At 47.0% G+C, this 15,151-nt stretch overlaps 1 protein-coding gene across 5 annotated transcripts in view; it reads right to left on the bottom strand.

Moving 5' to 3' along the window:
- Positions 1 to 1,635: 1,635 nt before the first annotated feature.
- LOC116945575 (F-actin-monooxygenase MICAL1-like) overlaps positions 1,636 to 15,151 on the bottom strand; it is a 47,072-nt gene continuing 33,556 nt past the window's right edge. For all 5 annotated transcript variants that reach the window (XM_032960007.2, XM_076069427.1, XM_032960009.2 and 2 more), the window contains 12 exons: positions 14,421 to 14,512; positions 13,295 to 13,544; positions 13,039 to 13,186; positions 12,622 to 12,719; positions 10,922 to 10,974; positions 9,741 to 10,329; positions 9,224 to 9,306; positions 7,874 to 7,972; positions 6,721 to 6,808; positions 6,234 to 6,333; positions 4,916 to 4,989; positions 1,636 to 3,528 (listed from right to left, as the gene is read on the bottom strand). In XM_032960007.2, the coding sequence (XP_032815898.2) occupies positions 3,392 to 3,528; positions 4,916 to 4,989; positions 6,234 to 6,333; positions 6,721 to 6,808; positions 7,874 to 7,972; positions 9,224 to 9,306; positions 9,741 to 10,329; positions 10,922 to 10,974; positions 12,622 to 12,719; positions 13,039 to 13,186; positions 13,295 to 13,544; positions 14,421 to 14,512 (1,811 nt within the window). In that variant the 3' untranslated portion in view covers positions 1,636 to 3,391. The remainder of the gene's footprint in view (positions 3,529 to 4,915; positions 4,990 to 6,233; positions 6,334 to 6,720; positions 6,809 to 7,873; positions 7,973 to 9,223; positions 9,307 to 9,740; positions 10,330 to 10,921; positions 10,975 to 12,621; positions 12,720 to 13,038; positions 13,187 to 13,294; positions 13,545 to 14,420; positions 14,513 to 15,151) is intronic.

The following is a 15,151-nucleotide window of genomic DNA, read 5'->3' on the forward strand; positions in this document are numbered from 1 at the left end:
ATCTCAGCTGTCATGCGATGAACATTATTCCCATAGTGCACTGCGAGTGGGAGAGCGTTTCCCTCGACTCTAAAGCCGACTCGAAGGAATCAGAGGCAGCTCTGTAACATCCCACTCCTTGTGGACCGCCGTCATACGCACAGGGTGGTGATGGACTGCTATTTGAGACTTCCCGGACAGGTAGTTAATCTCGTCACATGACACCGTCAGCAAGATTGGATGAAGATGGGGAAAAAAAGATGGGAGTATTTAAAATTAGCATTTGGCTCACAATCACAGAAGCCTAAATACGTGTATCTGGGAAACCTCAGACCCACTCACCGCGCATGCCATTTAGAGCCCACGAGAGAAGGATATGGGCACATTGGGATGTGATTGTGGAGTCTGGGCAGCGAGAGCATTGGAGAGGTGACTGCTAACAACGTGCATTGATGCCCCACAATTGTGCATTCCAGTGTGCACGGCAGCTAAATTCCTGAGAGCTTAGCATGATAGCGCTCGCTGTCCACTTATTCGTTACGTGCTTGCGATGCGATGGATAATTAAAATCGCGAGGATTACAGACAAATTATTGGTGGGTATGATGAAGGGCTTGAAGGTTGGGAATAATGCCAATGACTCTTCCTTTAATTATGCATGATTTCTTCTTCGTTTAAACAGCGCTGGTAAGACCACTTATGTCACAATATGCTGGCGCTTAAAAGCTGTTATTCCACGGGGTGGCGGAAATAATGCAAAGTAAAATATTAAATCTGAAGAGCACTCCATGGAATCGTCTACTTGTCACCCTGCATGTGTACGGAAATAGGCACTTGTGAGAACCGAAATTTGTAGAAATTTACATTTGTTTTTCTCTTTACTGATACACGTGCATGCATGCCAGTTTTACTTCCGTCTGCATTGTCTATTTTAGTTGTGGTCTTAGTATAGTCGATGGGAATTTTAGTCGAGTCTTATCCAGCAGGTTTCAATCATTCATTCTCTCTGTCGAGCTGACTAGAACAGTGACGCCTAAAGCAGCCTAGGCTAAAGCAGCCTAGCTAACTAAAGCAGCCTAAGCTAAAGCAGCCTAGCTAACTAAAGCGGCCTAGCTAACTAAAGCAGCCTACCTAAGTAAAGCAGCCTACCTAACTAAAGCAGCCTACCTAAGTAAAGCAGCCTACCTAACTAAAGCAGCCTAGCTAACTAAAGCCAGCTAGCTAACTAAAGCAGCCTAGCTAACTAAAGCAGCCTAGTTAACTAAAACAGCCTAGCTAACTAAAGCAGCCTAGCTAACTAAAGCAGCCTAGCTTACTAAAGCAGCCTAGCTAACTACAACAGCCTAGTTAACTAAAGCAGCCTAGGCTAAAACAGCTTAGTTAACTAAAGCAGTCTAGGCTAAAGCAGCCTAGGTTAAAGCAGCCTTGACTAAAGCCAAATAGACTAAAGCAGCCTAGACTAAAGCCGCCTAGCTAACTAAAGCAGCCTAGACTAAAGCAGCCTAGCTAACTAAAGCAGCCTAGACTAAAGCAGCCTTGACTAAAGCAGCCTTGACTAAAGCCGCCTAGGCTAAAGCAGCCTAGGCTAAAGCAGCCTAGACTAAATCAGTCTAGCTAACTAAAGCAGTCTGGCTGACAAACCAAATCAATTGACACATTTTCCCACATGACAATTTTATTTTTTAATGGCTCCATCGGGTGGTGGAGGGTTATTGTAAAAAAAAAAAATACACCATACCTAGACGATCTCACCCAAAATAAACCAATTATACGTATTAGCAAAATAAATCAGAGTAATTTCTGCAGTAGTAAATGTAATGTATTATTAAGCAAGGACAACCCCCCCCCTACATATAGCGTTAAAATAACAGCAATTAACTTTTATACCCAGGATAATACCCAAAACCGTCGTGAAATTTAGACACGGTTAACTGTGACCTCAAATAAACGTAAGAATTATTCCAGAATTTGAGCAACATTGAGCCGTTTGTAAAATACTTTCTAAGCGTTTATTATTTTTTGTTTTGCCAGTCAGCGTGCTTACCTGCAGGGTGTATACTCTCTTTAATGTATTTCTATATTTATTAGATGCATTTAATGGCCAAGAATGTTTATTTGTTCACCTCGGAGGACGCGATGGGTTTATTTTTTCATTCCTTATGCTCCGTGCCCCCCCCCGCCCCCCCCCCTGTACCGCTCCCGTTCTGCTATAATGTGCACCGGACGTCACCGTTATTGAGGGCGATATTTGCACGCAAAATAAGGATGGATTGTCCTTAAATAGTTTGTGGTTCAAATGTAGAGCCCTTTGTCAATATGCTGTTGGATGAAAACCTTGCCCAGAACTTATCGATCATGGGAGCTGTGTGGGGACTTTATTTCACCACTGTGCCACCTTCCTCCCCCCCCCCCCCCGCTCACATGTGCGATCACACGGATTTAAAATTAAATCACGTTTAAAAAACTCTTGAATTTTTAATAATTGACTCTCATCACTTCTTGCTTGTATGTATGCATGTTGAACTTCTTTCGCACCGTACGTAGCCAATCGTGCTAAATCAGAGGTGCCGGAATACCATTGAGGGCCCGTCTTGATCGATACGTCGCATAGGTAAATGCCTGTACGTTTTGTCAACATCAGCAACGGGATGCAAAGACATCCAAGTTATTTTCCAGTCATAACTGCCCACTGACAGAAATATCTCCAGCAGCCTACATGTACATCCCAATATCTCCATCAGTCCACATGTCCATCCCAGTATCTCCAACAGTCTACGTGTACATCCCAATATCTAAGTCTACATGTAAATCCAAATATCTCCAACAGTCTACAATCCCCCTCTTTTCAATCCACTGCTGGATGAGGCCTACCCCACGCCGTGCGGATCACGAGGGTCATTTGACCGTATTGCACACCGGCAGTGAGTGTGGTGAGGTGAAGTGTAAATAAACGGGAGCATATAGACCCAGCTGTGCATCACATGTAGTGGTGATGTCACGTGTCATGCAAGGCATGATGGGAGGACTGATCACCTGGTCACAATCGTGCCCTTTTGCCATCTACAAATTACCTTTTTGCAGGTTTTATTATTATGCCTCTTATTTGCTTCCAGCCTGGATATACGTTTCTGTCTGGCGAACTTCTCATTTACAGAAACGTGCTCGAATTGGTTTTATGTCACCCACTACACTCCCCAGAGCCTTGCTTCGACAATCCCCTGCAGAATGAACTTCATTGCCACCAGTTGCGATTCGTGCCGTGTTACAAAAATTCCCAGCTACGGGGATGACTCGATATCGATAGAGAGACGAAGTTATGTCATATTTGCACCGGAACCAAACGTGATCTCTCTCTGCCGTCTTACAGTTCATCACGAGCAGACTTAGTACAGCATGCCCAGGGTCTCAGACAGCTATTTGTCTTCCTCTTTCTCCAAGAGCCTCTGCTCCTCCAGGAGGGACACCAGAGTGTTCCTCTGCTCCACGACCTCCAGCTTCTCCTGCAACAGTCGATCCAGCTCCTGCTGCTCCTCTTCATCATACTCCGACGCTGTCCGACACAGAGAGAGAGAGTGACAGGACCAAGACATTAATACCTCTAATTGGAGTAAAGGTTGCAGCGGAAGGACCTGCGCTAGGGGAAGCTCGAGATAGAGGCCCCTCTAGAGCAGCGCTTCTTAACCTTTACTGCTGCCTTGCACCCCATCTGGTTCTCAATCGTAATTTTTTTTTTATGTTAATACATTCATAGGTTTGATGAAACAAGGTAGTTGTACTTGTGTGCCCGCACTTAATTTGGTTAGAGGATTTACCTTTTAAAAAAAAAATCTAGCACGTCTCGCACCCCCAGAAAGGGCTTCTCGCACCTAGGTTTGATGAAACAAGGTAGTTGTACTTGCGTGCCCGTGCTTAATTTGTTTAGATGATTTACTTTATAAAAAAAAATCATGCATGTCTCGCACCCCCAGAAAGGGCTTCTCGCACCTAGGTTTGATGAAACAAAGTAGTTGTACTTGCGTGCCCGCGCTTAAATGGTTTAGATTATATACTTTCTAAAAAAATCATGCATGTCTCGCACCCCCAGAAAGGGCTTCTCGCACCCCCTGGGGGGTGCGTGCACCCCAGGTTAAGAACCACTTCTCTAGAGGATATAATTGAAAGGTAAAAGTGGAGCTCTGCAATTGCTGGCTCACGCCACTGCCGGTGGAAAGGTCTCCAGATGGTATTTGGCCTACTCTTACATGCTGGCCGGACGTATGGGAAAAGATGGGAATAACCCACACTTGAGAATCATAATCTTTATTCAGACCGGAGGAATCGCCATCGAACACGATCTGCTGATCGACTGTGTTGTACTCAGCTATACTGCTGGGCAGACCGAGTCGGTGATTTAAGAAACTCGCCCTGTTTATTTTCAACTGCCGCGCCGGGAGATCGAGTCGAACCGGTGACCTGCAGATTGTACGTCCAGTGAGCTCACCATTGCAACACAGCAGCTTTTGCATTCATAATAATAATATTCTACCCTTTATTTACCCAGGCAGGTCTCGTAGGCTTTTAGGAGGATCCTACTAAATTGGGATATTTGGCCAATTCCATTCCTGTGTGTATTTATGGCCATGTGCAGAGAAACAGTAAAACCTCGAGAAAAATAAATTCATACAAGCAGAGAACACTCAAAGCTCTGCACAGGTGGATTCAAGTAGGCAGCGCTGTGTGCTTCCATCCCCTCGTCACACCGCAACCTTGGCCTACAATGCTGGGCATTCCGAGACAGGCTCTCACCCGAGCAATAACCAGGCCCAAGCTGCGCTTTGCTTCCAGATTTCGACAAGATTGGGCACCATCCGAGGTGATTATAGGCAGGTAAATTCAGGCTATTGCGTTGTGTCTGCCTCAGCGGTTTGTTAGTTCGCAGGGGTGCGCGGTCGGCGTACCATTTAAGGCGCTGAGGTCGTCAAGTCTTTGCTGCAGACGCCCTTGCCTATCTTCCAGCTCCAGTTCTTGCATCCTGCAGCACCAACAGAGCCATTGTGCTTGCAGTTGCACGTGCCACGTGTACACAGATGTTGAAGGTGGAATGACGCATTGATGCAGCAATTAAATATTGATTGAATTCATATCGAGGATACGTGCAATCTAAGGGCACGTGCAAAGACATCAACGTTCGTTGCTGGGTATATGTTGTGTGCAATGGGGGAGCGGTGGTCTAGTGGTTAGAGCACTGCACTACAAACCCGGATATAGTAATAGGTTTTTACCCTTTTAACTGGCACAAAAACTGACACCTGTATTCAAGGCATCATGTCTGCAATAACCACAACACAAGCAGTCGAAATGCAAACAAAAAGACAACCCTGATGATAATATGCACTGTCCTTGAATTTGATTGGTCCACACCCGAGACGGCTTTCTTTAGAGCCCTTTAGTCTCCACTGGTGTTGGACCAGAAGGCGCCAAAAGGTGAGTCTGGGACTTTGGCTTTATTGCGTCTTACGCACGGCGCATCATCCCACATCAGGGAATCCGTTTGGGTGGTGCCATGAGAACCACCTTCTACCCCCTCCCTCTATTCTCGTCCCCATCCTTGCTGGAACTTTCCGTGACTCTCCACCAATCCCCCCTTCGTTTCTCCCCAAGGTCTCCCAACCGGCTACTCATTTCCATTTAGTTTTTCCTGACGACCAAATCCGATTTCAAAGGCTCTCCACCCTTCAAATGCAATCGTGTAAACTATTGTAAACCATTGTTTATTTTACCAGGCAAGGCCCACTGAGCCTACATAGCTCTTTTTCAGAAGCGACCACGGCCACAAATGATAGCTCAACGAAGTGGCTTATCACGTGGACATTTTAAGCGGCCAAATACTCGAAACACGTGTTTATAAATCCAGAGAGGAAAAAAACCCGGAGGGCCCGGAGAAAAATCCACGCGACTACTGCGAGACAGAAAACACGCAATCTCCAAATACACAAGCTTCAGGGTCGGAATCGAACCCACGACCTCCTGCATGCCAGGCGAGGGAGTTAAGATCTCGCTCTGTGTCGGCTCCCCATCTGTGATAGCTCCTGGCCAATGAGAGTCGGGGAGCGCGCCATTCGCGCTCACGAGGAGCCTTTAGAACCCGGTGAGTGTTTATTTACCGCCTAAAAACCGGGTCGCCTCTTGGGGTCCCCGTACACACGTTGAAGCGAAAAATCAACGCAGACGTGACACCCCCCCCGAGCGACTGACCGGGCAGCACGGCAAACTCACATGATCACGAGCTCGGACTCCTTGCGCAGCAGCAGGTTCCTCTCACCGATGAGCTTGAACCACTCCTGCATCAGCACGGGGTTGTCATTGTCCACCCCATCTGCACGCACACAGACACCGCGAGTGTGACAACAGAGAGGGGGAGAGAGAACTCGCACAGTCAGTACCACTACCCTTGACGTTAGCGAATGCGGCACCGCGGTACGATGAGATATGCAGTTTGCGTGAATTAAGCTGTATAAAATTGCTCGTTGTCACATGTTGTAATATCTGCCAGTGGTACATATTGCAAAGATAAGATGAAAATAAATGTCATACTCGTAACAAAGTTTTTTTAGTTAGATCGCGTACATATAAGTGTAGGATTAACCCACCACCACCCGACACAGCCAATTAGCAAGGTCTGTCACGTGAACAAAATGTGCCGGTTAGCTATCGATATGATGGTCAGTAAACCCGCAACATTTACAATTGTAATTGTGCTCACCTCCTCTTAATCTCTTCTCTATTTTCACCCCCTCCTCCTCCAGGATTCTCTGCTTCTCCTCCAACTCCTGAAGTTCACGCTGCATCATCTGCGAAAGGTGAAATTAAAAAAACGAGATCCTACAAAACTTTTTTAAAAAAGACAACGCATCATAAATGTATGAAGCTCGATGGGTAGAGCAGTGGTGCAGCGATTCGTGCATTTGTGCAGTGACCCAGCGAGTTCAATTCCCTTCCATGGCTAACATCAGTGGCAAATTATATCTGGACTGGTCCTGGCCAACTCCCTTCACCAACCCGCGCTGATTCAGTGTCGTGATGTTTGGTTAAACAGTGCACAGGAAAGACACGGTTTGGGTAAGCCATCATCCCCAGCAGTGAATTCACCGAGCGCTATAAATTGTGTTATTTTCCACAATGACCCACTCTTGCGATTGACGTCACGGGATCTTTTGACGTCCACTGTGGAACCCGCAGTAGCTACTGGAGCTTTGCACTTTTAAATCTAGATAGAAAACTCATTTATTTTAGAACTGATTTTTGTGTTCAGCTCGTTGTCCTTCCCCCCCCCCACCTCCGATTAGCACAGTTGGCTACGTACGGTGCGACAGAAGTTCAAAATACATACATATACGTACAAGCAGGATGGGCGCTACATTCGAACCGTGAACCTCTGCAACAAGCGGCGAGAACGCCTCGTCGCCGCCCTTGGTTTCACCACCAACTATAACCACACAGTCAGCATCTCCTGCCTGTACAAACAGCGCCTGTCCCATCTAGTGCTTCTAAAATGTCACCCCCCGCGTTATGCGATCTGTGACCCCTATGCTTCGTGTCCTGCGTCCCGCACCTCCGGTTAAGCACGGTTGGCTACGTACGGTGCCAAAGAAGTTCAACGCACGCACGCACGCACCCCGTTCAACCAGCCAGGTAGCTCAGCGATGGAGTGAGCAGCAGCTCACATTTGGAAGGTTGCGAGTTCACATTCTGGTTGTTGGGGGTTGGGGGGGGGGGTACACCACTGTTGTGGGTGGGCCTATGTCGAGACTCATCGTAGCCATAGCAATGTGGAATTTCCCGCCACCGACTCAGGGCTGTGAATAGTAGATGAGCGGCACGGCGAATCGTTCGAGGCGAGCGTCTGCGTTATTCACCTGCGCCTTGTTAAGCCGCTGTTGCTCGTGATGCCGAGAGCTTCGCTCAGACTGCAACACCGACATCCGCTGCTGACGCTCTATCTTCGTCAGCCGTCTCTGAAAATCCAGCGCAAACATCTTACTGGCCACCCATGCATTCCGGTCTTCATCATCGATGTCATCGTCAGCAGCCACAAATCAATCCACTGTCGGATGAAGATCTCCCCCCCCCAAGCCACCGCCATCTCCCACAGTGAAGCGCTACAACAATCATTGCCACATCCTTCCCGGTGGATGTCTTTTGGAATTATATCGGAAGACAAAGAGGAACATGTGGATTAGAGAACAAACAGATTTAAGATGTAATTCAAGATGCTGAGAAAAGTAAGTAGGCTTGAGCATGACACGTTGCTGGTAGGAATGATGGGTCGATGTTTAAGATTAGCGGCAGCCAAGGAATGTTATGTGTGCATTGGATGACAGCCGAGGAGATGCAGCGATGAAATCAACAGGAGTGAAGGCGGTACTATAGTTGGATTATTGCATCGCGTAACTGTGAAGGACGGTAATGACTTCGGGAGGCCTTTGTCCAGCAGTGGATTGATCACGGCTGACGATGATGAAATGTATAGAATACAAATAGGCATCACAAAGGGCTCTGTAAAATAATGAAATGTAAAGATGGCTCTTTGCTGTGCCTGGACTGTTAGTCTCATAGCGAAATAATGAGATAAAGAGCATTTAACTACCAATTCCACTTCATTATAATACATTTTCCATTAACAATCAACACAGCCTATCTATATTAACTTTATTAAGCCAAAGGCCATTACATTTATTTTGGCCACTTTTTTTTGCAATCTGTAAGTTCCCGGCAGTAATTTTCTTTTTACGGCTTTTCGGCTGAAAATCATTGTTCAATTAAAATTAGTGCCATGTGCGATTTTTTTTTTTTACCTCGCCAAAGTCATGATTAAATGCCCCCAATAATCCATAAATGTTTTAGCGTGAACATGGGAGCAGCCCCCATGCATATTCATGTGACACGGCACAGTGCAGACACTAACGGGGGGGAGGAGGCGGGGAGGGGGGGAAGTGGGGGGCAGGGGGGGGGGGCAGTGACACGGACAACGGCACAATCGAAAAACGGGTTTGCAAAAAGTGCCCGCAAATACCCAGCATCACTGCTGTCAATAACAACACTGGGGCGTGAAAGCCATCCATTGGTTTTCTCCGCACCTCCGATTAGCACGGTTGGCTATGCATGGTGTGAAACAAGTTCAACGTACGTGCAACGTGCATACATCCGTGTAGAACAAAACGATTGCGCAAATCCACGAACGGGGTGGGGGGGGGGGGGGCGTTTACCCGCGGTCTCTTGTCTTCTCCCTCGTCGCCCGATTCGGAGGTGTCCATCGAGTCGCTGTCTTGATGCGAGAGAGACGAAGCGTCTGCGCAAATTCAAGCAACAGCCGCGTGCGCATTAAGCATCGGAGAAAGTTTAATCGCGCCGCTCTTGCGAAAATGCAGTTCGGCAAAGTTTTAAGGGCTAAAGATAATGTATTGCACCCATCGGTTCACTAAAAGTTGAATCTCGTAAGGTCGTGTTTCAAACCAAGAGTCGATATTTCGTCCCATTACCATCTGGTGGGTACGGTTTCTCACCTCGTCTCCAGTGACGTCTGCCCAATTAGCCTAAATGTAACGCGAGCATACAATTTCCACATTTCGTTCATTACCAATTCTCATGCTCGCAATTCAACGCGTGCATCGTGAGCCTCGGAAACCTCTTTCAATTGTCGAATCGATGGCATCGCGACAATGCGACATGTTTAGAAGGGGGAACAAAAAAAAAAACGCTCAAAAGCAGCGCTCGGTATGTCACCTTCTTTCACGTCAGGCAGGAGGGCATCCATCTCTGCGCTGTCCTGGTTGAGAAAAATCTTGGACCTCGTTGCATTTTTGCGGCGAAGCCCAACCGCCGACTGACACACCAGTTGCTCCCCCGTGGAGCGGCCCTCCTCCAACAACTTCCCGGCCCCGAGTTTCACGCCGTTCTTCTCCCCCTGCTTGCCGCAGCCGCCGGCGGGGATGCGCAGCGGCTTGCAGACGTCCACGACCACCTCCACCTTTCTTGGGACGGCGTTCGCGCGCCCCTCCGCGTCCCTCCCCGTGGCTGCGTCTCTCGACTCCGCTTCTTGCAGGATCTTTTTCAATCCGGGCGACGTGGGACTCGCCGGATTGCGGGGCGGTTTCGGAGGCGGTGTCGGTCTCGCCGGCGATTTGGGCTCCTCTCTCGGAGGCCGCGTTTCCTTCGGCGGCTCTTGGGCATCTTTCACGGGCTGCTTCAGTGCGTCCCAACTGTCGCTTTCTACCGCCTTCCACTGAGGCGGCTTGCGCGACGACGCACCCGATAATCCCACGTGCGCCTCCGGTCTTCTCGCCGAGGGGCGAGAGGGGAGGGACAGCGTCCGCTGCGAGAGCACCCGCACACGCACGCACGCACACGCACGCACACGCACGCGCACACGCACACGCACGCACACGCGGTGTACCGAGCCAAAAGGTTACTTTGTGCACGCGCCAACATGGAATGGAAATTGTGCTGCCGGGGGAGGTACGACCACGTGGCCCCGCCGTGTTTTCGGGTTGTGCCGCCCGCCTGCTGCTCCACCTTGCCGGGAGCCTTAGCTCCCGAAGGCGGCTCCAGGCGAGGGCAGCGAAACGTCGGACACCGCGCCGAACAGCACAACCCGAAAACGCAGCGGAGAGCTGTACGGCCACAACTGCGAAAACCTACGCACGGGGTTGTGACTACACATTAATTGTCCTTTTAATGCCTTTGCTCCTGCACGAAGAGTTTTATCGCAAGCTTTGCCACATTAATTGTGAACTATTTGTATAGATGGCGTCAAGGGATCGCCGAGTTTAATGGTGGTAGAATTATTAAAGCACAGCAAGTCATGTGTGCTCGAGCCAAGATGAGTAATACAATCAAATTATATATTTTTTGTCGGTGAGTGTGTCGCTGTAAGATGTGAATATTATTACAAAATAGTCACTTACACGCAACCTCTTCCGTGTCCCTCGCATTGAAAACCGACGTGGAAGCTTAGCTTCTGAGAACACAAAGACAAAGATCCCCCGTATAGCCTTCAACGGACTGTTGGAGAAAGTGCTGTTCGTGAGCACCTATGAAGGCCGGCACGTGCATTTACGAGGGGGTGGGTGGCCAGCACCAGGCCCGGCCGCCTTCGTCTCCCCAGTGCCGATGTTTAAACACCGCACCAGGTGCTCATTTAAGGCTCAGTCAGCCTAGGCGAGGCCCAGGACCGGTTCAGATTTTCACGCTGTTATTTGTCTGAAACAGGAATTGAACTCGGGTCGCCGGGGTTGTAACGCAGTGTGCCAACCACTGCACCACCACTCCCCACAAGAACACTTTTTTTTCCTGAAAACAACTGATCACATGCGTTAGAAATATGCGTACACATACATACAGTATCTGTCTTAAATCAGCATCATTTACTTGATGAAAAACAATTCTATTCATCATTCGGAATTATTCTTACTATAATGCTAGTTTACCCAGCAAGGTACTGCCATGTTTTGCACAGTAGGGGGCGATGTTGCTACATGTTGCCAACCTGTAAGCCCAAATGAGTGATGATGTCGCGTTTCAGCATTCCTCCCTTAATCCTAACCAGGTAAAACCTGAACTGCTCTGCCGGGTACTACTACACCACGCAGCATTCTCCCTCCCCCTACCCCCCACCCCTCCCTCTCCCCCCCCCTTGCTCCTACCCCTTCCTTGCCTGTATAACCTCTTACCACGGCAACTCTCTCTCCCACTTCAGTAAAACAAATTATTGCTGTGGTTTTCCCACCTGATGACGATTGCTTGCGTTGCAATCGAAACGTCGTGATTTAATTCATTTTATTTTTAAACCTACGTGACTTTACCGAAAGAACCAAAGAGTATGGTAAACTTCAAATCTAGATTATATTGTAAAGTGTTGAGTGAATGCTTTTTTTTAAAAACAGCCTTTTGTTTTGTTATGAACAACATTAGATTATAATACGGGGAGGTTGCTACGCACGCCTGCAATCCAGCACTGTGGAGGTAGTGAGGGTGCGGCACCATAAAAATGTGGACTACACCTGTTCCTTCTGTATGGGATAGAGTGTTTCTCCCTCGCATGCGTAGATTTTCTCCAGGTACTCCGGTTAATTGCAACACCTTAACATATAGAGCACAGCAGAGGTTTGGTAATTTTCGACGCCGGGTCGTTGCTGCCTCTCTGCCTGTCTGGTTCAGCATGCCCAGAGCCGGATAAAGGTACTTGTAGGCCCTTGGCACTTCTATTTCGTAGGGCTTCAGTGATTACGGTACTTTCTGCAGTTGGTACTGCTGCTGCTGCTGCCCATCTCACTACAACTACCGCGGTCACTCGCTTGTTTACTTCGTCCAGCCGCTGGACCGATGTCGTTACTGCCGATACGTCCATTACTTAGTCTGTGCTGTGCGCCGCAGAAAAGCAGATTTAATTTGAAACGCTGTGCCTATCCTTGCTGTATAAAAACATACTTTTTCAAGAAGATATCTTGGATACATTTTTTTATCATACAAACAAAAACACTTTTTTTCGTAGGCCCTTTTAGTTTCCGTATGCCCTAGGCACAGTGCCTATTGTGGCTTATTGGATAACATGGCCCGGCTCAAGCCTCCAAGTCGTTATTATTACGTTCTTGACATATTTTTTTACCTTTGTCACCATTCACTTCGTCATCTTGCTCGTTATCAGACCAAACAGATTTATCATGTATCTTTTGGTGGTCTCTGAGATCTGTCAGCGATCTCGATCTGGAATGCAAAAGAAGGGAAAAGCTTGAGTGAGTTTACGTATTTTTTTACATTTCCAGAGACACCAGGATCTAAACCACAAACCTTCTTATTTTGTAAGATGGCTCTAAAATTACTCTGTGATCTGTTTTTTTTTCTGGTTGTACCACATTTTGTTCTGCATGATGTCTGACATGTCACTCCACGTGCTGACAGCATCTCCAGGAACCAAATAAGCTTATTTTCCTCAAGAAGCTCTCGGCAGATGGAGCGAAACGTCAGGCGCCGTGCAGAAGAATGCGCGGTACGACAAAACAGGCTAAACTTAACATTCACTCGCCTGAACATTCCTTTAAATCTTTTCCAAATGCTCTTCGACTTCTTTGGTTGTTCCACATCATCGGCAGCATCTTCTGAACCGGGCACCGTATCCTGGTCCTTGCCCTGTGGCTCCTCTGTGACGCTCGTGTCAGGTCGGTGTGGGACATCTAAAAATGAATGCGAATGATGAAAAACAAAAACGTACCTTCTGCGAATAAAGAATCAGAAGTGTATGTTCGTCGAATTTGCGTTCACAAATAACAATGATTAAATACCTGGCTTTGCATTTTCCTCAGCTTTTGTCGTCTTCTCAACGGATCCTTGTCCCACTGAATTTTCCTTTTCTGGTCGAGATTGTTGCGGTGTCAGGCGGTCACCTCCCGCCGGAAGGTTTTCCTCGTTCTTCACCGTTCCCTTAAGTGGTTTGTGCTCGCTGGGTTTTTTCAATTCTGCTTCTGATCTTTCTTTCGACTCTTCTGCACTCTTCTGAGATTCCTTTTTCTTCTTATTGTCCAGAGATATTTTCTTTTATTAAGCATTGCACAAAAAAACAAACCCCCCCCCCCAAAAAAAACATTCCCTGGTTAGGGAGCATGTCAACAAATGGAAACCGTGATTCAGAATTTATTTTCGTGTCGCATCGTAAAAAATTAAATTACGAATCATAACGCGAATCGCCAAAGGCTATGTGTTAAATTAAACAGTTCTAAAAGCCGAGTGTACTGTAATTATAATGTCATTGTCAATCTCTGCATAAAATAAGTTATTCACGAGTCAATAATAACTTCATGAAGGCAATACAATAATATTATACAGCCTCCTCCTTTATAGACTGATTATGTCACAGCTGGGTCATCCAGATGATTTCTAGCATTTTCATATCCTTGAAATTAAAGTATATGAGTAAAATAGAAGTATATTCAGGCAACATACTTACTGGAACCAATACGATTCTAGAAAGCACGTGATTTATTTCAGCCACATGAAATCAGTTTTTTTTTTCCGGATCTTTTGCTAAAAATGTGTGGATGCCTCTAAAAGTCAATGACAAAATGGGGCAAATTTCCAATGTGATGCATTTCAGCTTTTTCCCTCTGAATTGTGAATGTTGGGCCCACTAAAGGCCGCATTGACCTAAAACTGTAAATTCCACTCAAGATAGCATCAGGACAGATGCGTCACATTCTTACAAAAAAATGTTAAATACCGTACCACGGTGCACAAACACTCTTACACAAAAAATAACAAGTTCGGTCAACTCAAGTTCGGTCAACTCAAGTTCGGTCAACTATGTCGAGTTTTCTCACTCGAAAGTTGCTGGGCATTGCAGCCCAAGCCAGTATCTTGCAGTGCGCACACACACACACCACACATTCTTACAAAAAATGTAAAATAAAGTACCACAGTCTGCCGCATCTTCTCAAACATTCGTTTTCTTGTGCTGAAGGTAGGACTCTTCCGTAAGCAGAAATGTGGTTTGCAGTAAAACTTTTCTGTGGTAAAACAAAAAGTTAAAAACTTGTCTGGAAAGAAACGCTAACATTTCGAATTTCTGATACAAAGCGCGTGCACTAAGTCAATTAAGTAAGGCTCAGTTGTGGCAATGTGAAGGTTTAAACAAGGGATAAAAACCATGCACAGGCACGGCTCCCGTAACACTTTGCAAGCGCGCGTTTGTCCCCCCAGTATTGAATTGGCCGTGTTAAAAATGCCGCGACAAAAGTGGCGTCCGTCGGTGATGGAGGGGCGAGCATGGTGCGCGATGTCGTCGCGTCGGTAGCAAAGGCTTTTTCATCATTACTGGCTTTTTTTTTACACTTATCACCAAGTTATGGATAAGGCTTTCATTAATTTTCCATTGTTTTCTTGAAGGCAAGTCCCGAATTCCAACGCAACTTTGCGCTCACGTTTCATTTATATTTCATCTTCTTCATGAACGCGACTGTGACCGCACGTTACAGAGAGAGGCGGACGACAAGCAGGGATAACGCACGTCTCGCAGCTGTGCAATTAAAGCATGAAGAAAACGCCGAGTGAAATACACGCGCTCATAACGATGGTGCTTTGGTGGATATGCCAGCAAGAGGAATTCTGCGCAGGATACATTTATAGAACACGTGACAGTTAGACAT

The sequence above is a fragment of the Petromyzon marinus genome, chromosome 24 (assembly GCF_048934315.1).
Source record: "Petromyzon marinus isolate PM22_M1 ecotype Great Lakes invasive population chromosome 24, UKy_Petmar_22M1.pri1.0, whole genome shotgun sequence".
NCBI lineage: Eukaryota > Metazoa > Chordata > Hyperoartia > Petromyzontiformes > Petromyzontidae > Petromyzon > Petromyzon marinus.